This window comes from Tauraco erythrolophus, chromosome 6 (assembly GCF_009769465.1).
Source record: "Tauraco erythrolophus isolate bTauEry1 chromosome 6, bTauEry1.pri, whole genome shotgun sequence".
Taxonomy (NCBI): domain Eukaryota; kingdom Metazoa; phylum Chordata; class Aves; order Musophagiformes; family Musophagidae; genus Tauraco; species Tauraco erythrolophus.
Genome location: NC_141470.1, coordinates 8,839,476 through 8,861,556, shown reverse-complemented (window position 1 = coordinate 8,861,556; position 22,081 = coordinate 8,839,476). Strand labels below are relative to the sequence as shown.

The 22,081-nt window shown below is 41.6% G+C and overlaps 1 protein-coding gene across 1 annotated transcript in view; it reads right to left on the bottom strand.

Moving 5' to 3' along the window:
- The window catches only part of AP2A2 (adaptor related protein complex 2 subunit alpha 2), a 52,462-nt gene that overhangs the window by 9,897 nt on the left and 20,484 nt on the right, over positions 1-22,081 (bottom strand). Inside the window, 11 exon segments of the mRNA XM_086614114.1 lie at positions 803-1,034; positions 1,206-1,303; positions 2,326-2,508; positions 4,050-4,187; positions 5,326-5,494; positions 5,946-6,096; positions 6,569-6,677; positions 11,980-12,081; positions 13,234-13,363; positions 15,754-15,947; positions 16,587-16,729. Coding sequence (XP_086470240.1) covers positions 803-1,034; positions 1,206-1,303; positions 2,326-2,508; positions 4,050-4,187; positions 5,326-5,494; positions 5,946-6,096; positions 6,569-6,677; positions 11,980-12,081; positions 13,234-13,363; positions 15,754-15,947; positions 16,587-16,729 — 1,649 coding nt within the window.

Below are 22,081 nucleotides of genomic sequence, written 5' to 3'. Positions count from 1 at the left end.
AGTCAGACCAGCTTCTGAGTCTTTGAAGAGATACAACCAAATAGATGACATGAGGCAAAACCAAAAGTAATTCTACACAGAAAATGACTACGCAATTTACTGTACAGCGACAGAATAGACTTGCTTCTCAAAAAACCAAACAAGCCTAAGATATTTAAAACTTTCTGAAGTCCTCCCAAAGCAGTTGTTTAAGAGAACAGGAGCATATCGCTTCACTGGTACAGTGCTATTAAATTAAAAAAATCCAACCTAAATTAGAACATAGCAGACCTAATGGTCCTTAAGTCAAGCAGACCTAGACTGAAACCACAGAAGATTACTGAAGGATCTAGTCAGACCTAAGCATTTTTTAGCTGTCAAGACTAACTGGTCAGACCTGAGAGCACCAGGTTAAAACACTGAACTTCGAGACAAAATAAATAAATAATAATTAAAAAATAATCAAAATTCAGCACAACTACAAGTTTCCTGCCCACCATCAAGTAAGTCCCCAAAACAAAGCACAAGCCTTTTGGCTCCTGAATACTGCAGGACCCTGTACTACGCTGGCTTCCCAGCTCCAGATTAGCATGCTTTAATGGTCATTTGTCCCACTAAAGCAATAACAACTTTGATTTTAGTCCTGAATTAAAGATGACTGCAGCTCAATTAGGTAGACTAAAAGAATCAGGACCCACATTGTGGACCCTTGATTCTGCATTAGTATTTCCAAGCACTCAGGTAAGGTTTAGTGGAGTTGTTGACAGAAGACATAGCTAAAGAGTTCTGCATTATAGAAAAATAATTAGATCTTTATACTTACCAATATATCAGTACTGGCAATAGTGCTGAGCCTCAAATACTCAACAGCTCTCTGCTGCAGCTCAACATCAGCATTCTTTAGTTGACTGTCACTGCGCAGTACATCTTGAATTGTAGTTTTGATTTCTGGAAACAGGTTCACGAACTTGATGTAGGTAGACAGAAGCAGAGCTCGGGTGGGGACACTACACAGATGAAACTTGGAATGTAGCAAGTTGAACTGGATGAGGGGACTTAAAAGATGGGAAGAAAAATATGCTCAGTTTTTGTAGACATGATGTAATTCTTAATGCATTACTATAAAGAGCTGAATCATTTGTTAATCAGCCTGTAGGAATGTTAAATAGACATTTGATTCTTTACAGTGTTACGACTTCAATTCAATGTTTCAGAAGGTGTTTTACCTTGATCTTGGATCACCTGCTATCAGATTTCCAAATTCTCCCAAGATGTAGCCACCTACTTTTACAAGATTCTCATGGCACGCTGGAGCTTGAAGGGCCTGTAAGAACACATTAATAGTCATTGATCTGCAGTGTTCCCAAAAAAAGATCTTTTCTGTCACTTTCATTCCAGTTTCCAAGTCTACCTTCCTGTAAGAGCTGTCCATATGTCTAGGCGCTACAAAGCACTTATGAGAAAAGCATGATAGATGGTATGACTTTATAGAAGAATCTAACCATAAATATTACTTGCTTAAGAACACTCCTAGGCCCATCTAGCAGCACTGTGGACTTCTGAGGACAGATACAGCTACTCAGGTTTCCCCTTACATCTTTAAGGGTGTCAGAAGGATGTTAATTTAAATCTTGCAAGAATGTGCTGAAGTTGTCCAAGATAATACCACCATCTTTGTTGAATATAAAGAAACACATGGCACAGAGGAGTTCTGAAAGTCAACTTAAACATTCCAGAAAGGAAATAAAACAAGTGGAAAGCCAATATAAAGAATCTAAACCAAGTCAGAACAATAAGGCTAGATGTTTCAAAGCGTTCTCCTTTAACAGTTCAAATTCCAGTTTTATATCCTGAACAAAAGAAAAGGGTATATCTTTCCAGAAGGATGAAGTTATTTTGAGTGTTTTGGATACCTGCATTCAAAAAACAAAAAAGGGGAAAAAAAGCAGCAGCAAGCTGTCCTTTTGTAAAAGGCTTCTATTTTTACCTGGAAAATTACTGAAATGTAGTAATGTAATTTCCTTACTAAGTCATCCATTTGATGCCACCCACCAAAATAACTGAAAAACCAGCATAACCCACCCTGCCCTCCCTCACCAAAACCAGAACAGTACCAGGTGTGTTCTACATTACTTAAGCCAGACAAACTTCTCATCAACATCATCCAGCCTCTGGCTCTGAAAGCCTACGATGCTAGTTTTACAGAAAGCTTCAGCAGTGTTTTGTTGAAATATTCAGGGATTTAGCTCTCCCTAACATGGAGAAGCACACATACCTGCTAGATCACATGGAGTTTACTTAATTCCTACCTCATTTTGAAAGCAAATTGAAAACAGTTGTTCTCACCTCAAAAACTGTCTTTGCTGCGTACCCTTGAACATCATCCCTGTTGATGACAATCTGAATAACTCGGTACCACACTTCTTCACTGACATAGTCACCAGCAATGCGAATCAGATTCAAGATTGTATCCACATACCAGGTATAATCCACCGCATACTTCTCAGCTAGAATTGCAACTTTCAGAACCTGAACAACATAAGAGAATAAAGCAGGTTGACTAGCTTCTGCTAGAAGCTGCATATCAAGATTCACTTTCGTATACACCCAGTGATAACCCATGGTAGGAGACACCCTTCACTACATCAGGTTGCCCAAAGCCTCATCCAACCTGGCCTTGAACACCTGCAGGGATGGGACATCCACAACTTCTCTGGGCAACCTGTTCCACTGCCTCACCACCCTCTGAGTGAAATAATTTCCTCCTTATATCTAATGTAAATCTCCCCTCTTTCAGTTTAGATCCATTGCCCCTTGTCTGGTCACTACATGCCCTTGTAAAAAGTCCCTCTCCAGCTTTCCTGTAGGCCCCCTTTAGGTACTGGAAGGCTGCAATAAGATCACCCCGGAGCCTTCTCTTCTCCAGGCTGAACAGCCCCAACTCTCTCAGCCTGTCGATTAGCCTGTCTAATGCATTACAATACGCCGCATCTGTGACTTTTTGACTGTATACTTAAGTGATCAAGAGCAATTTATAGAACATTTTTAATTTGCTATAAAAACACCGTCTAAACCATCCCTGAGACAGGGCCAAATAGGAAACTGGAGACATTTAAAAAAAAAGTGGAAACTCAAGCCAGCAGAGACAGACCAGAATCACAAAATATAGCTCACTTTTTCAGGTCATATTAAGATTCCTATATTCTGAAGCAAACAATCAGCATAGGAAGAGACCTCCACATAACTTGTTATTGGTTGCATGTACACTGACCTCTTCCTTTAGGAGTAGCAAATTAACAGAACGAAATTCACATTTTATCTGCCAAGTCAGGGTAGATTGCCAACAGCAACAAGACAGTACAAGAGGTAAATCAACTGACACTGTATTCTATGTTAACTTCTCCGATCACGAAATTTTAGGACTTAAGCTAAATAATTGCCATAAGCACAGGTTTTGGCTACCATTCTAGGAACGTTAAGTCAAGTCAGTATTTCAACTTTTTTTTTTTTTCCTGCTGGAAGGAAGGAGATATGTATCATGCTTCTTTAAGCTGGTTATAAGGTATTGTTTTTGGGAATCCTTAGACTGAGATAATGTTCTCACAGCATGCACAGTATGAAGTTCTACCTACAAATAAGTATTTATCACATTAATTTTTGAAGCAATTAAACAGTTGACTAGAGTAAGACATAACTCTCAGATCTAGAGATTAAATTTGCTCAAGCACTGGTAGAATTCACTTCATCTTCTATATGCAATGCCTTGAGACCAAGATTAGTTTCTAAAAGTTCTAGTTTCCAAGGTTATGTTGGGGTTTTTTTTTTTTTCCTCCCTTTTTTTTCCTCCCTCTTCCCCATTAGTTTAACCTAAATGAAAAACATTCTTTACTACGAGACTACGAACTTAAGGTTGAGGTTTATCAGGGTTTTTGGTTGGTTGGTTTTGTGGGTTTTTTTTAAACCACCATGAAAAAGAATTTCCATCACAGACTACCCAGTGCCCCAATTAATGATACATATGGTGCCAAAGCCAGCTATGAAAAAAAATTAAGGAAACACGAATCTCTCACAATTTCTTCTCTAATGGAATAATCAGCAGTCTCCAGGTAATTCAGCATTTCAGCCACAATCTGTTGGGCATTGCTTCGGTCACACATTGCGTACAGGAGATCTACAGCTCTCTGTCGTACACTGACATCTCTTTCAGTCTGCAAAAGGACACATAGCAAAAGCTCGAAATTATTTCATCTTTATTTGGAAAGCACATGCAACTTACTGAAGAGATTAAACTTACTACAATCCATAGTCAAACTCAAAACAAATGCATTTTCATAATCTTTCAGATGCAGGATAAAACTTAGATAAACCTTTTCAGGAGCTATCAGTTTCTCTTTACTCTCACTTTCAGTCACCTACAAAGGGGTCACTGGAGACTTCCTGGTCACCTTCCTACTTTTAGGGAGTATTACAAAAATTCAAATCATCAGGTTTTGTTTCTGTAGTATACGTATTCAAATCTATGCAAGTGCTGAAACGATGGAGGATTCCGTACAGAATACTCTACTATTACCCTAACTAGGGTAAATGAGTTTGTGGTCCACTGTGCAACTGGCACCACTGGCCACAAATCCACTAATAACTGTCTGAAATTGGCAACCCGTTACCAAGCTAAGGGGCAATTAGCTATCTGCAGGTTTAGTGTTGGGCTTGCCTTCAATCAACAGATGCCCAGCTAGAACAGATATGTACTTTAGATAAATGTATTAATATGCTACAGCATGACCTTGGAAGAAAACAATACATGTGAACACTGAAGTGTGCAAGTAAGTTTACATGCAAATCAGTTTTCCTCTTTTGACTTCTGCTTTTTCACATAAACATGGCCTGGAAATGTGTCTTTCTGGTTTCTTGACTTTCTGATTCTGCACTGGAAGTTTCTCTGCTCTAGTTAGTACCCATAAGATACTGCAGTGATGGAACAGTGTCCGACACCAGCAGAACAGTAAAAAAAAGTCTTACTAGCGTTCTCCATTTTGAAATTCCATGTTTTGAAGGAATTATTCATTTTCAGTCTATAGCTTGAGGAGGTACTAAAACATTACAGAGACCACAGCTACAAGTAGTAAGCTGCAGAAATAAAATGAAGCTGACCTCCATCATGGCCAGCACAGCATGATTCCGCAGGATTAAGAAAAAAATCCTAAAGCAGGCTTCTGAGAATAACTCATTTGGTCCTCAAGTATTATTAGCTTAACTGGGGACGAGGGGCTTGGAACAGCAGGGGAGAGGGCACGGAGGCAGGGGAGAAGACAACACTCAAAACAGAATGCACACTTAAATATTTACCTTCAATGCATTGATAACTGTTTCTATGTGCGTTTTCACAGCCTCATGTGAGAATTCAGAGCTGGCAAGCGTGCACATGCTTTCCAGTGCTAGGTAACGCAAATTAGTTTCTCGGTGCTGCAAGAACTGACCTAGCTGGTTACAGGCACGGACTAGTAGATTTGGCTCACTGCACAGAACAGGAGAGAAAGTGAAAGGGTTAAAAGCAACAGGTTTGAGAACATCGAATACAGAATACTATTCCCACAGTGGAAATTTCTTAAGACACCTTAAAGTGTCTGCTAGAACGCCCCACCGGTGAAGTGAAAATTCAGATACTGTGAGCAAATAACATCTGTTGGATTAGAGTGGTGGGGTTAAAACAAAACACCCAGGGGCAGGGTGGGGAGGGGAGGGAAGGCAGCATGAAACAAAGCAATTAAAAAAAAATGCTGACAGCAACATAGTTCATTAATACTATTCAATTCCATTGCTGTGGTTGTGTTCCAGTCCAGCAAGCAACATCGTATTCTGCTGTTCTCCCCTTTCCCCCCAGTAACATTCCATTTAGTGTTCAAGACAAAGCTGTGTCTTTTCACTTAAAAAAATTCTCTCATAACAGAAGTGTTCTCACAGCTCACCTGTCGTGATGTATAATCAAGCTTATTGCCTCAAACAGCACAGCGTTCTTTGCATTTGAGTGTTGTACTTTCTTGGACTTGGGTGGCTCCTGCGCTTTGTTAAGGATAGTTTCCAGGCATTCTGTTAGACGGCCACGTACCGCGGGGTCTTCTGGAGAAGAACAAGCCGTTGGACAACTTCATTTTGCTTGGGACCCTAATCCCTACCTTAGGCCTTCCACCTTGCTAAATCTGAACAAACTGAAGTATTCTGATACATTAAAAATAGCTCACCCTTCCCCAGTACACAGCTGGCCAAAGAATTCTAAGCCACACTTCTATTTGGGTGAGAACAAAAGCCAAACGCGATCAGCACTATAATATATTTCAAGGATTTAATATAGTTGGTAATATTAAAGCACACTTAAAATGGCAGTTGCAACTGCTTTGCAAGATGCACACTGGTTTGACACTTTAAGCTATATGGACTTTTGAATTATGATGTGTTTCACAAATTTGAGACAGTAAAGAACTCGGTATCCTCATCTTCAGACCATGTGCTTGCACTCCAAGCTACAGCACAGTAGCTCTTTGGAGCCAGCACACTGTGTAAAAGATGATCACTGTTGTGACTTGTGCATTACCTGGAGGGGGATAGCACTGTAACAGCCTCAGAAGTTTCACAGATAACCAAGGAGCTGGGACAAAGTAGTACGTGTAATCCTGAAGATCCGTTGATGCAGAAGTGACAATCTGTAACACAAGCAGACAGCATATCAGCTACTGAAGTGAAGCGATGTGCAATCGTGAGAAGGACCCAAAGAACACTGGTCACCTTTGACACAGGCTTACAAAACTACATCACAAGCAATGTTTAATTCAGTATATTAATTAGGTGCAAGATGTCATACTGTAAGCACACCATCAGGTTCCCTACTAACAGAAATTCAGTTTTAGAGATACAGTAGTCTAGGTAGTCTAGTACTCTTCCAGAAAGCATACTTGCTTTTCCTAAGAATGAAGATGACCATCTTGTAGCACCACAACATTTAACTGGAAGCTGGACTTCCTTTGGTTCAGCAATTCATAGATTCAGTCAACAGAAAGCCTAAATACAGCGTTATAGTTGACTGCTGATAGATGAACTTGGAATTCAAGCACAAGATTCTACAACAGACTGAACTAAAGCAGAAAGATCAACTAACACCTCCAGTAATATACATACTCCAGAGCCAAATGGATAGAATCATAGAATGGTTACAGTTGGTGTCGTGGTTTAGGCCGATCTGGCAACTAAACTCCACGCAGCCGGTTTCTCACTCCAGTAAAGTGGAGAGGACAAAAATGTAATAAAGGGACTGAGGGTCGAGACAAGAACAGAGGGAGCACCCACCAACCACGGTCCCAGGCAAAACAGACTCGGCTTTCTTAAAACAAAACAATTTATTAACCGTTACTTAAAAGGACAAAGGGAAACAAAACCGGTTCCTTGAGAGGATAAAAAGAAACAAAGCCAGATCTTAAAACCGACACCTTCCTTCCCCCCTCCCCCCTCCTCTTCCTTTACCTCCCGGCTCTACCTCCTCCCCCCAGCAGCGCAGGGGTCAGGGACTGGGGGAGTGCAGATCAGTTCATCCCATGCTGTTACTGCTGCTTCTCTCTTAAAGGAGGAGGAGTCCTTACACCCTTTTCCCCTGCTCCAGTGGATCCCCTACTCACGAGGAAAATCCACAAACTTCTCCAGCGCGAGTCCTACCCACAGGATGCAATCCTTCCCCATCGGATTGCTCCAGTGTGGGCTTTACCACAGTCTCAGATTCTTAGGGAGTTGTTGCCACTCGCTCCGGCGTGGGTCGTCACGCAGACTCCAGATGCCTCTCTGCCTTGTCGTGCGTCCCAACACGACTGTCCTCAGGCTCAGGCATCTCCTCTCCACAGGCTGCGAGTGGGTGTCTGCTCCACCAAGGCTGTCCTGGTTGCAGGGGGGCTGCCTGCTGTCTAGCCACTGGCTGCAGGGGAAACAGCTCCGACACACCTCCTCGCACTCCATCCTCACTGACCTGGTGTCGATGCAGCTGTTTCTCTCAGATCTCAGTCCTCTACGGATGAACTCAGCCCAGTGGGAACCCCGGGAATGGGGTGCCCCCCAGAGTTCCCCAGCCAGCTCCGCCGCCGCCATCCTCAGCGGGTGCGACCAGCCCGACGCAGGCAGCTGCCTGGCCGGGAGCCAGGGAGCAGGGGCAGTGCCCTCCTCCCTTCTCTCCTCGCTCTTGCGCAAAGCACCTTTTCCGGTTCCTTTGTCCTGACTTAAATAGGGCAATTTGCAGAGGCGCTGATGGGCTCAGCCCCGAGGGGGATGGGAGTCCAATCTGGTGGCCAGAACCAAGTCTGACCCAGTTCCAAAACCAGGGAGGTCACAGGGAGCAAAGCCCCTCTCCTGCCACCAGCCCCCCCAAACCTCCCACCCATCAAACCATGACAGTTGGAAAGGACCTCAAAGATCATCTAGTTCCAAACCCCCTGCCATGGGCAGGGACACCCTCCACTACACCAGGTTGCCCAAAGCCTCATTCATCCTGGCCTTGAACACTTCCAGGGATGGAGCAGCCACAACCAACCTGGGCAACCTGCTCCAGTGCCTCACTATCCTCAGAGTGAAAAATTTCTTCCTTAGATCTAATCTAAATCTGCCCTCTTTCAGTTTAGATCCATTGCCCCTTGTCCTATCACTACACACCCTTGGAAAAAGTCCCTCTCCAGCTTTCCTGTAGGCCCCCTTTAGGTACTGGAAGGCTGCAATAAGATCACCCCGGAGCCTTCTCTTCTCCAGGCTGAAAAGCCCCAACTCTCTCAGCCTGTCTTCATAGCAGAGGCGCTCCAGCCCTCGGATCATCTTCGTGGTCCCCCTCTGGACGCGCTCCAGCAGCTCCACATCCTTCTTGTGCTGGGGACTCCAGAGCTGAATGCAGTATTCCAGGTGGGGTCTCACGAGAGCTGAGTAGAGGGGCAGATTCACCTCCCTCGATTTGCTGGCCACGCTTCTTTGGATGCGGCCCAGGATACGGTTGACTTTCAGGGCTGCCAGTGCGCATTGCGGCTCATGTTGAGCTTCTCATCCTCCAGCACTCGCAAGTCCTTTCCTCAGGACTGCTCTCAATCCATTCTCCACCCAGCCTGTACTTGTGCTTGGGATTGCCCCGACCCACGTGCAGGATCTTGCACTTGCCTTGTTGAACTTAATGAGGTTCTCACAGTCCCACCGCTCCAGCCCTTGACAGGGCGCATCCCTTCCCTCCAGCATGTCCACAACACCACACAACTTGGTGTCATCTGCAGACTTGCTGAGGGTGCACTCGATCCCACTGTCCATGTCGCCAACAAAGATGTTAAATAGCACTGGTCCCAGTACTGACCCCTGAGGAACACCACTCGTCACAGGCCTCCACTTGGACATTGAACCATTGACCACAACTCTTTGAGTGCGACCATTCAGCCAACTCCTTATCCACCGAGTGGTCCATCCATCAAAACCATGTCTTTCCAATTTAGAGACAAGGATGACGTGTGGGACAGTATCAAATGCTTTGGATAAGCCCAGGTAGATGATGTCAGTTGCTCTTCCCCTGTCCATAAATGCTGTAACCTCATCATAGAAGGCCACCAAATTAGTCAGGCAGGATTTGCCCTTAGTGAAGCCATGTTGGCTGTCACCATACACCTCCTTATTTTCCATGTGCCTTAGCACAGTCGCCAGGAGGATCTGCTCCATGATCTGACCGGGCACAGAGATGAGACTGACTGGCCTGCAGTTCCCCGGGTCTTCTTTTTTCCCCTTTTTAAAGATGGGGGCTATGTTTCCCCTTTTCCAGTCATTAAGAACTTCACCAGATTGCCACGACTTCTCAAATATGAGGGATAGTGGCTTAGCAACTTCATCTGCCAGTTCCCTCAGGACCCACGGATGCACCTCATCAGGTCCCATGGACTTGTGCACCTTCGCATTCTTTAGATGGTCTCGAACCTGATCTTCTCCTGCAGTAGGCAGTTCTTCATTCTCCCAGTCCCTGCCTTTGCCTTCTGTGACTTGGGCTGTGGAGCTGGAGCTCTTGCCAGGGCTTTAGCTTTCCTAACCTGATCTCTGGCCACTTGGACAATCGCTCTGTATTCTTCCCAGGATACCTGTCCTTGCTTCCACCCTAGGTAGGCCTTGTTTTTGTGTCTGAGTTGGTCCAGGAGTTCCTTGTTCATCCATGCAGGCCTCCTGGTGTTCCTACCCATCTTTCTCTTTGTTGGGATGCACTGCTCCAGAGCTTGGAGGAGGTGATCCTTGAATATTAACCAGCTTTCTTGGGCTCCTCTTCCCTCCAGGGCTTTCTCCCATTGTACTCTACCAAGAAGATCCCTGAAGAGGCCGAAGTCCGCTCTCCAGAAATCCAGGGTAGTGAGCTTGCTGAGCACCCTTCCTTGCTTCTCTAACAATCTTGTACTCCATCATTTCATGATCGCTGCAGCCAAGGCTGCCTTTGAGTGTCACGTTCCCCACCAGTTCCTCTTTGCAGGTGAGAACAAGTTCCGGCAAAGCACTTCTCCTCATTGGTTCCTCTACCACTTGGAGAAGTAAGTTATCATCAATGCATTCCAGGAACCTCCTGGATTGCTTATGCCCTGCTGTGTTGTCCCTCCAACAGATATCGAGATGGCTGAAGTCCCCCATGAGGACCACGGCTCGTGAACGTGAGGCAGCTCCTATCTGTCTGTAGAGAGCCTCATCCACTTGGTCCTTCTGGTCATGTGACCTGTAGCAGACTCCCACTACTGTGTCCCCTGTCCCTGCCCTGTCTTTAATCCTAACCCGTAAACTCTCAGCTGGGACCTCATCCATTCCCAGGTGCAGCTCCATGCACTCCAGCTGGTCCTTGACATAGAGGGCAACCCCTCCTCCTCTTCTCCCCTGCCTATCCTTCCTAAAGAGCCTGTATCCTTCCATTCCGACACTCCAGTCATAGGATTCATCCCACCACATCTCCACGATGCCAATAAGATCGCATTCCAACAGGCGCGCACACAGAAGCTTTTACAGAAGAGGTTTATATGCATTAAGAAATATGCTAAGGATTAGATTAGGTTTCAGAGGGAGTACCCCTCTTCATGGACTTATTTTTCCCCTTTGATTCTAGGGTAAGCATGAGTTCGGCACTAGCTTTGCTCAAACAAAAATCTATCTAATTCTTGCTGCTCCAGCTAGAACAGCTAGGCACCTCCCTCAGCACTCCCTTGCTTTTAAACATTAGACAAAATCTTCATATTCTAAAAGAATAAGTTTCTCTAAACTAAAAATAACTTTGAGTATAACACCACATAAATCTGGGTCTAAAATATCCTGAAGTAATATCCTCCCATGTCTTGCATACCTTCCAAAAGACAAAAATCAAACAAAACAGCAATGTAAGTTTTCTAGCACAAAGGTGCTAACTTACAGAAATGTCTCTCTGCTCTTCCCTGCACCCCCTGCCCCTGCTTAACCTCCTACACCCATTTACAGAACATCCAATGCCGATGATTATTAACCTAGCGGCAGAGCAGAAGACTGAAAAGGAAGAAGATTCATCTCATAAGAAGCCTAAAGTATGGACTGTACTTTTGAGGGTTCCGTGCAGAAGGTTGCAGAATCAGTCTTTGATCCAACTACCCTTTGGTGTTATAGTAAAATAAAAAAAGCATTAAAAACTCAACTGAATCATGAGGATCCTTTCAAATACAAGTAGCTGAGAGAGAGAAAGGCACCTTTTTGCTACGTAGACTTGGAGCATCGCAAGGATTACTCCAATGAAGTCTGGACAAGCTAATAACAGTTTTCTGCCCTGGCAAGCAACAAGTGTTAAAAGAGAGAAGCTAAACCAGCTATATGAAGTGAAACCGAATCATTCTCACTTTTAACGGTACGCTAATCTGACCTAGAAAGCTGAATACGTAAGCAACAGTAAGCTAACCTGACCTTGAAAGCTGAGTAAATTAAGCAACAGTGAAGTATTATCAGGGTTATCATTGGACTCACTCTGCTTAATCTAGACACTGCCAACGAGACTGAAGTTTTAAACTCTTCTGGGTTCTTCTGTGCCAAAGTGGTGATCAGGCTTGTAGCTGCAGTAACCACACCCTAGAAAAAACCCAAAGCAATACATTCAAATTTTGTAACAGTTTAAGATGCTGCCTACTAATACCTTTCACTTCAAATTATCTTTAATACACAACAAAACCAAGTTTACCCCCATGACAAAGCCCCACACTGAAAAATCCTTCATTTAGCTAGCAGCTAAACAAATTACACATCTTCAGAATCCAACAGGATTTTCAACAACATGATTCTGCCATGTTTGCGGAGCATTTCATGGTATTTTTTATTAGTTTTGCCTCATGTTTGGATAATACATCTAAAATGAGAGTTATATTAAAATAAAGCCTGATGGAAATTATTTCATTACACAAGAGAAGCATGAATAGAAGAACTAGGATGCAGCAGATCATCTAGAGAATCCAAAGAGTTCTGACAACCCAACATGAAGAGAGGGCTTTGTATAACACAAACATTTCATATTACTGCAGACTAAAGCACTCTTATTGCTGAAGCAAAGGTCTTAAGAGCCTTAATTTCATAAACTAACTAGACAGGGAGAAAAACAGTCTCATATCTAGAACAATACGTTTTTCTGAACCAGCAAGATAAGAATGACAACATGGACAGCACAGGACAAGGAAGTCCAAGCACTGACAAATCAGGCCTTGTGTTTTTAGTACAGGTCTAACCTGAAAAGGCCTAGGAAAATTAATATTACACCTATGCAATATGACTTAATATCACATAGCATAAGAATAATTTATCTAAAGCAACAGCAAAAGAAAAACCATTCTTATAACTCCAAGAAAAAGGTAAACAAAGCTTCATTAAAAATTAATATATACAGCAACTTAAAAAGGACAACTCCTCCTCCCTTTTTTCCCCCCAAGCCTGAAGAATAGCAAGCCAAGCCGGAATAGGCTGCCCAGGGAGGTGGTTGAGTCCCCATCCCAGGATGTGTTTAAGAATAGGGTGGATGAACTACTTAGGGATATGGTTTAATGGGGATTAGGGATGGTTGGACTGGATGATCTCTAAGGCCTTTTCCAACCTAGAAAATCTATGAAAACTATGATGAGCAACCCACTTGCTTGAAAGACTCAAAAAGAAATAAGTTAACAGTGTATTTAACAGCAGAAGAGACATTGTTCTCTACACAGGGTAGGCCCGAGAAGCACAATGAAGCTGATTTACCAAGTGCTGGTCATTGAGGAGATGCACCACTCTAGACGTCCAGTCTCCCATGGGGACAAGGTCAGGAGAAGTTCTATATAAACGCAACAAGCATAATGCAGCACTCTGCTTCACACTATCCATAGTATCTCTGCAAGATATAAATACGGATTTAAAATACAGTGGTTAAGTCACAGCAATGCTGGCAGGCCCATGTTATGCTAGTCTTTGCACTGACTCAGTATCCCTAGCTAGGCAGCATCTTCTCACCAGCAGCTGAAACAGAAGTTCACCAAATTCTTCCTATGTTACAGAACTTGTTGTTCTTAGTTTTGTCCAGCGAGTTTAACTAGTCAAGTTTTCAACCATTACATACGTCTAGTAGCCTCTACAATGATTCTTTGCAACTCGAGAGTGACATTTCACATCTTTTTATCAGAATTGAAAGTTCATCATTAGATAAGCACCAGCTCATCTAATCACAAGAACAAGCTTCTTCCAAACTGACTCAAGTCAAACAGTTCAGGTATGCTATATCATGCACATGATCAAAGCAGATCTCCTGAGAGGTCCTCCATATCAGATACAAATTATTGACTACTCAGTTTCAGTACCTACAGCTGGTATGCAAGTCAGCTAGTTATCACCAAGTATGTAACCCACAAGTCTATTCATCTTGCCATCCGTGCTGCTGGCACAGAAATGGACTGTTTTAAGAGCCACATGCTACTATTCTAGTTCAGTGAACTCCCTTTCACAAAGTACTCAATTAAGCATTTCATATGTTGCACAAACAACAGCTAAAAAAATTTACAGAGCATTAGCACTGAGTTTTAAGAGGCAGTTTATGCTGTGCAATCTCCGTTAAATGTTCAGAAACCTCTAAATCCCCATGAGAAGTTCAGTCCACCTATTCTTTCTGAATTTACCAATTTTCCATGAGACTGAATTGTACCTCCATCAAAAAAAAAAAAAAAAACAAACCAAAACCCAAACCTATTCCTCCCCTGTCAACTCCCTCCCTCCGACTTATATTCAAGCCAAGGGAGCTACACTGAAGTTGCAAATATAACTGACAGTGCTCATTCCACTCAGGACACTAAGATAAGACATGTACATATACACATTTCATATATATTCTCCTAGAAATGCAGAAGGAATGATGCCCTGAGGGCTGATCTCCGAACATAAAGACAGCTCAAAGTTCAAACAAGTCTGAACTGAAGGTGCTGTGCTCTGTCTGTGATTGATGACTCTAAGTGAAATTTTTGGAACTTTTTAGGTTATGCTATTAAAACCCATGACTCATCAGTGCAGTGTTGTCTCCACTACGCTGCAGAAGAGCACCTGCCAAGGGCAGTGCAGGACAGGACAGCAACAAGCCTGACAGGGCCTTAGCATGTGCCATCTCCTAAATATGTGCCCTTACATAGGGAATTCCATGTGTCAAAGATGGAATTATGGGTTAGATTCTCCCCAATTCCTCCACCAGACCAGACCCACATCAAGCATCAGGCGCTAGCTGCTTATTCTTCTTTTTCTGGTCCACACTACATTTCAGTTTTGCAAAACAGCAACAGTGTTCAAGTGTGGCGTCATACTATTTCTAGAGTTCAGAAGTATTTCCTAAGACTTTTGCCACTACTCAATATCACGTTATATCCTTTCTCTTGTTGCCAACTCAGACAGTGAATATAATATACACAGTCAAATTAGTGTTGCATAAGCAAGTACATTTCCAACATTTACAAGCTCAAGCGCTTAACATCTAGAGTATTAATACAGTTCTTAGCAACACGCTACTTTTTATGTTAATGCAGGACATTAGTTTTATTATAAAACAAGATCCATGCACATTCTAAAACATTTCATATCCATAAGAGAGTTTAAATGCACTGTTTGCACTTGGACATTTTAAGTTTCAAAACAAATTAGCCCTGCAGTCACAAGTTTCATTTTAGATTTACTTAACTACAGCTCCAGACATTTGCCAAGTCTGTTGAGAGACTTCTAGCAATACACAGGGAAAGCCAGAAAGCTGGCGGTGGCTGTTTGCCATTTACAGGAATTGCTGTTTACATGGCTAGTAAATGCAACAAGAAAGCTCACACAACAGAATATTCTCACATTCCTTTTGAAGTCAGGACTATTTACGTAAGAGCTTCAGTTTAAAACAAAATTCGTAGTGTAAACATCTATTTAGATTTATTTATTTCTTCTTTTCATCAGGAGAGATAAGGAAAGTAAACCACACACATTTCAGGAGCATTCACTGCCACACATTTATACGGAACAAAAACTCAATCAAAACACAAAGCTGTAAAAGCCTATTCAAGATATTGACACAGTCTTAATTCCCATGTTGTGTTTGTACACTTATACCCGAGCACGGAGCTGCTTGTGTATCATGGAAATTGTCACTATTTGTACTGCAAGGCCAGGGCTGTGTAGCTCTGAAGCATACATGAAGCTGCTGCAATGGAATCAAGTTGCTGAAAAGGTTTATTGGTGTTGTATTTGAAGGAGACACATCGTACCTACCCAGCTACAAGTATTTTTGGAATTTCTCCAGCAAATGCTTCCGCCATCTCCCGGCTCCCCACATTAGCAATACAATGGAGAGCAAGCCCCATGAAGGTGGGGTTGCGGCTGGCCAGATCATTCTTGATTGCATTGTTTATTAAGCGAATCAGCTCACTGTTAGAGTTCACTAGTACGGAGATGAAGAGATATCCCTGTGATTCAGAAAAAGGAAAACGAAAAATCGATTTTAGCTGCCTTAATTACTTGTGGCATTAACAGAAGACATAACTTGAGACATAGAGTTCTCCTCCAATACCAAACATATGGGCAGAAATAGATATTTAGATACCAGAGCGAAAGCTGGAAAGATTAAGTGAAGTAAACAAAAATCAGTAAGTTCAGTGTTACCCTAATTTACTAGTTTTTAAGTGTTTCATCAATCTATTTCAGCATATACTCAAAAGATCATTTCGGATTAATGGGAGTAAATCAAGAATTTGGCTTATTATTCAGACACTTATCAAGTTACATGTACCTAATAGACACAACCTTACCTAGGTTAAAGAGATACTCTGAAAATTAAATGGGTGGTTACTTTTTAATGCAAGACTCAAGGCAGTTTCTTAACAAGAATAACAACTTTACGCAGAGTGCACATTCTAGTTTTTACAATTAGTACAAGATTGCCTGTGCACAAAGGTGTTTAAATTTCAGACTCACTGCTAGATTCAAAATAAGGCTTTCAGATGGGGAGGCAGGGTGAGGAGTGGAATGAAGGGAAGTCCTTTACAGGCTATACAGCTGAGGCAGGATATTAGAACAGTTTATCTTTTATAGATCAAGTTACTCACAATTTGTTTCTCTGTATATCTATTGGAACTGAGCAGGTTTACAGCCTCCATGTGACCAAAGTCAATGTCATGCCCCAGGAGAAAGATGAAAAGCAGTTTGCAGACATATTTTTTCTTACTGTAACCATCCAGAGCCTTGTCACCTGGAAAGCAAGGAAACAAAGAACAATTAAGGCTCTGTTGTTCCTATAGCTGGTTCCTCTCTCTCCTCAGTTCCACTGAAGTACCTCATCATATCTTACAGTAACAAAAACTTACAGTTGTACCTAGCAATTAAGATTCACATTTGATTCACCATGTATCACTCTACAGAAGAGGAACAAACTGAGGGTTAAACTATTGCAGTACATGAGTTTTGAAAAATTTAAGTGTATTATTTCAGCTTTTATTCATTCTACAGTGAACAAAACGCTAAATATATCCACTTACCTCTGACTTAAACGTCTACAAGTCTTTACGTCATTTTGTGCTAAACACATGAAAGTTACCACAAACCATCATCAACAGATGTCAGACAATTGAACAACTCCTGGGTTTTTAAAAAGTTATTACCAGTCACAGAACACAGGTAGCTTGTAGCTCTTCCTAATGGTCCAAACTAGAAAAATGTATAACTCTGAAAAAGCTGAGCTGTCACTGAAGCAATAAGACTTTCACATGATACTAGTTTTAAACATTTATCTAAATCTGGAATTCATTTATAAAGAAAAAAAACCCAAACCCTGAAGATTTTAGTGTTAATTCCATTTACCATTATCTATATCCTAAAGGACAGTCATGAAATAACACTATCATCTAGTCCATGAATTATCCTGCTATGTCCTCAAAGTATTTTCTTGCTAAGATGCAGTACATACATGTTTACTCAATTCTGATTTTCCTGTTTTTGTTAAGAGCAGCCATTTGTCTTCTGTACACATATTCTCTTGTTAAACCAGTTCTCAAATCTTTATCACAGTAAAAGCTCTTAACACACTTCCTGAAGCGCACCACTGTAGAGAACTTGGTAGCAACAAAACAAAAACAGCGAGTCATGTTAGAAAGATAGAATGATAGAGGTAGGATAGACCGACCTCCCAAGGTCTTGAAAAAACACATGAAATGAGATTACGATGAGAGCTTTAAAGTGTTTGTAAAATGAAAGTATTCACAAGTGTTTCAGTTTTAGAAGAAAAATGCATCCTAAATAGGTTTGGCCTTATGCTGTAGTATTGCTGTATTTTAGAAGCTTGCAAAAGCTACACGAACAGTACAGCAACCTACAGCTCATCAGGCAGACCACCTCTTTTCCTGAGAAAAAGGGATAAATATGAACACAAACCTTTTGCAGAACATCCTGTCACTGCCCCAAATCAGGAGATAAAGGAGTATCCACTAAATCGGACAAGTCTGAATGCTAAAGAGTTCTGTCAGGCTAGTGAAATTGATAGATGAAAGCTCCTTAGGCTCTGCATTCTGGGCTCGGAATAACTAGTCTGTCAGATCAGTGTGCATTCCTTTGTGACGGGCAAGTTCAGCAGAACAGCACTGCAGAACATAAAGCTTAAATAAGATATCCCTAACTTATTGCCCTTACCAAAAAAGCTCCAAGCTGCATTGTTTTTTTAAAAACTTCAGATTTATGTAATAGGCAGCTAAATATATAATAAAGACTCTTCATAGCATAGAAGTTTCTTCTCCTTCCTTCTCACGCACTGCTGCAGAAGGTTAGATTTCCCATGCCACGTGCACCTACAGCTCCCATAGATTTCACACTAAATTCACTGACCATATGAAAACAAGATCAACTTTACCACTAAACTTAGTCTGTGAAGGAACGAACATTACTACCAATGTGTGATGCCACGTAGTGTTAGCGAATCAAGAGAGCATACTGGCACACTGAAGTAGACAACCATAAAAGGTTATGTCTACAGGCTGCAACTATGCATTTTGGGGGGTTACTTTCTATTTTGACTCTAGAAACTTTTTATTTAGTTTTATTTCAACTGATAAAACAAATTTAAGCAAACTGCCATTTTAATATGGACAATGATACCCTTGAAATCCAAGTCTTTTGGTTTTGGTGGGGTTTGTTTTTTTTTAAACTGGCACAAACAGTGTATCAGTGGCCAACAAAAAGAAGCTTTACCTTAAGCTCTTTTTATGCTGTGCAAAGAAAAGTTGCCTTCAGGTCCCTACTGTGGAAGCCAATACAGGTCCCATTTTACTTAGATACATGAAGCAGTGTTACTGAAGGTACTCCTGACAGTGAAATCCCTCTATGCTGGATCCTGTCAAGATCCTCTGACAACAGCCAGCTCTGCAGAAAGCTGCCCAAAGACATGTTTTCTTCAAGTCACATTTACAATTTGCTGCCATAAGGCTATTTTCCTGCTGAGTCAGCAGCCAAGCAAATCCAGGGCAGTTTGCTTTTAGACATCTGAACTCACATTAGAAGAACCAGAGCAAAACATCCAGACTTGGGAGAGAAAGTTTTTTTGGGGTGTTCCCCCCTCCCCCTCCTTTCTTTAGAAGCAATATGGCCAGAGGGAAAAAGTAGATATTCAGTCATGTGTGTTTATCTGCTGCGGCCTTCAAATTATGGCTTGAGCAGCAAAGGAATAAAGTCTTCTGTACTTACAAAAGGGGAAATAAATACCTCCTATTTTCCCAATAAAATGGTACTCAAGAATAGAAGCTTCCTCCCATCCCATTATGGTAGGGAGATGCAGATCAAAGATACCTTTCTCCCTTAAGGAAACGCAAGGGAAAAAAACACAAAAAAAAAAATCAAAAAAAAAAACCAGGAAAGGCAGAGTGTGGCACCTTTAGGTTTTAAACATTTTTTCATCTGCTTAAAAAAAGTTTCTACAAGCTCTTAGGATTTGATTTTCAGTTCGTCCTCTGCATGAGATCTGGAAGGAAAAGAAATAATCAGTGAATAAATCAGGGGGGCTTTATATTACTTAGTGATAAGAACACATCAACTCATGACAAGTCAGCTGTTTCCAGGTGACTGATTAAAGGAACAGGTGATCCTGGATACCATTACCAGATACTGTTATGACTCACAGAAGGGGACACTAAATAAACTGAATCCATTTTAGTCAGTGTTGTTCTAGTGGCTGAGATCTACATAACTGAGGACTTGCTATGATATTTAATAGCACTAATATCAATAGCTGCTTCTCTCAGATACAGATACAAAAGGCATCAGAAAGCAGCTTTCACGTAAACTTTACCGTAAGTGAAAAAACCCCAACCAGTCTCCAAGACTAGAGTTCCAGCTGCCTGTTAGTGTACAATCCATCAGCAACACACAAAAGTCAAAAGTACAAACCCTGTTCTCTCATCTTCGCAAATGACTCTGGTGTTGACTTTCTGAGATGAGAAGGGAAGAGGGAATACAGCATACTGCAACCCAATTGTTTAATGAAGAACACAAGCAATTGAAAGTATATGTACTCTGAACCACATTGACTTTCACAACAAAGTATTTATCATGGACTGGCAATTCCTTTTTCCAGGTTCAGGACCCAGCTATTTAAAGCATTATGTCCTTCCAAGATACCAGTATTTTAAGAGCTCAGATTAATAAGGTCCTTGGATCTTAGGGTATTCGAAGCATTTCTGATGGAAGCTATGACATGCAAAATATATCACCATCCAACTAACCAGAAAAAAAGAAGCTTCCTTCTCCATCATGTGCTATCAAAGAACAATACTGTAAAATCAGTACCTGAAACACTTTAAGACAGAAAAAAATAGTTCACTGACTGCTTTCAAAACCACCTATCCCTTGTATGGAGAACTAAAGGCAGTCTGAAGCTTCTCAATAACAGGTAAGCTTATAAACTAAGCCAAGTAACAGTCACTAGATTTTTTAAAGCTTTTTTTAAAGCTTTACTAGTTCCCAGCAATAATGGAACATAATTGTCTCTTTAAAATCTTATTATTTAATTAGCTGAGCAATTTGAAAAAAGAGCACTGCAGTCAAAGGTGTAGTTGTCTAACTCCAGCTGTGTCTTGAAGAAGCCTTTGATTGAGATTTACTGAAATTTCAAGTTTAACTACTCAATTCCTCTCCCTCCCATGTAACATTTGCCAAAGTTCTATTTTAAACATTACTAACAAGTCTCATTTCTTAAGTATGCACTAAAATAGCACAGCTTCCCCCCAGCCTGAAGAAAACATCCCAACAAGAGCAGAAGGAAGTTCCACATGTTCTGTTATCTTTACTGCAATACACAATCATTTCTTTTAACTCAGCTCATTTTTAAATGCTTTCGGGAACATTTGCAAGTACTGCAAATCAAGTCAGCAGAAACAGGAAGTATTCAGAATGCAGATCAGCAGGTTTTGAGCACAGTGGGCATTTCAAAGGCTACTTGCTTTCCCTGGAAAGTTTATTAGTCATTTTTCTAAGAAAGAAATTATTAACAGCTGACCAGCAAATAATACTATTATTAAGAAAGAATTACTACTTTCACATTTCTATGCATCACCTCTCTACCATTTCAACAGGGAAGTTTTGGTTTTCACTCCCCATAGCTCCTTCTCACATAGTCTCCCAAAAAGGAAGAAATAAGGCACAAATGCATTATGACACTCTTTGCTCCCAAACAGCACCTGCTGTCTCTAGTTTGGACCATGAGTTAAAAAAACGCACCTACTTTTGAATCTAATTCAGTATACTTAAAAACCAGCCCACTGCACAGTTACAGAGCCAGCTACCAGCCAGAGGGGGCAAGAAGGCAATTTAGTCCTGTGGGATGTTCACTGGAGGCAGAGGGTAAGGAAGCCTGACAAGTCTAGCCTCATCAGCAATCAATCATTTGGGTGCCATCTCAAAGACATGACAATCTTAGCTTTTAAAACTGCAGTAACAGCTTATGCCAAACCCACTGGACAACACCCTTAAGTGTTTCTTTGCATTCAGTGTGCTTCCTTTCTAGGTTGACACCGACCTATGTTAATGCAGTTGACAGCAATCCAGGGCTATACTGTATCAGAAGGCCTGCCACTAGCTTAGAGGCTAAGAAAAATGGAAATTGCTCTTTATGAAAGTATCTATACTGAGACAAGATTTGTCTTCCTGTAACAGTGAGAATCCAAGCACTCTAAATGAAAGGCTGAGTATGTGTGGCAGACAACCCATATTGAGTTACCATACTACTACCACCACCAGAACACAGTATTACTAGAGCAGCCCTACAACTCAGGTGACACTTGAAGCCTGGTTCTACTTTCAATAATTCACTTTGTCAGTGAAGACACTTTATTATTTTACTGTCCAATTGCCTTCGTACAGCTCTTAGATGGTCAGAAGACACTGACTAATCAGATCCATCTTAAATATACAGACTACACTTTCATGGTCTGCCAGGAAAGCAATTTACTGTTACACAGCTTCTGTTTAAAACAGGTATTTAGAGGCTTATCTTGAACCTCCTGCAAAGGGTTACTCTGTAATCTGGGGCAAAACCAAGTGAGTTGAAATAAAAAAAGCAGAG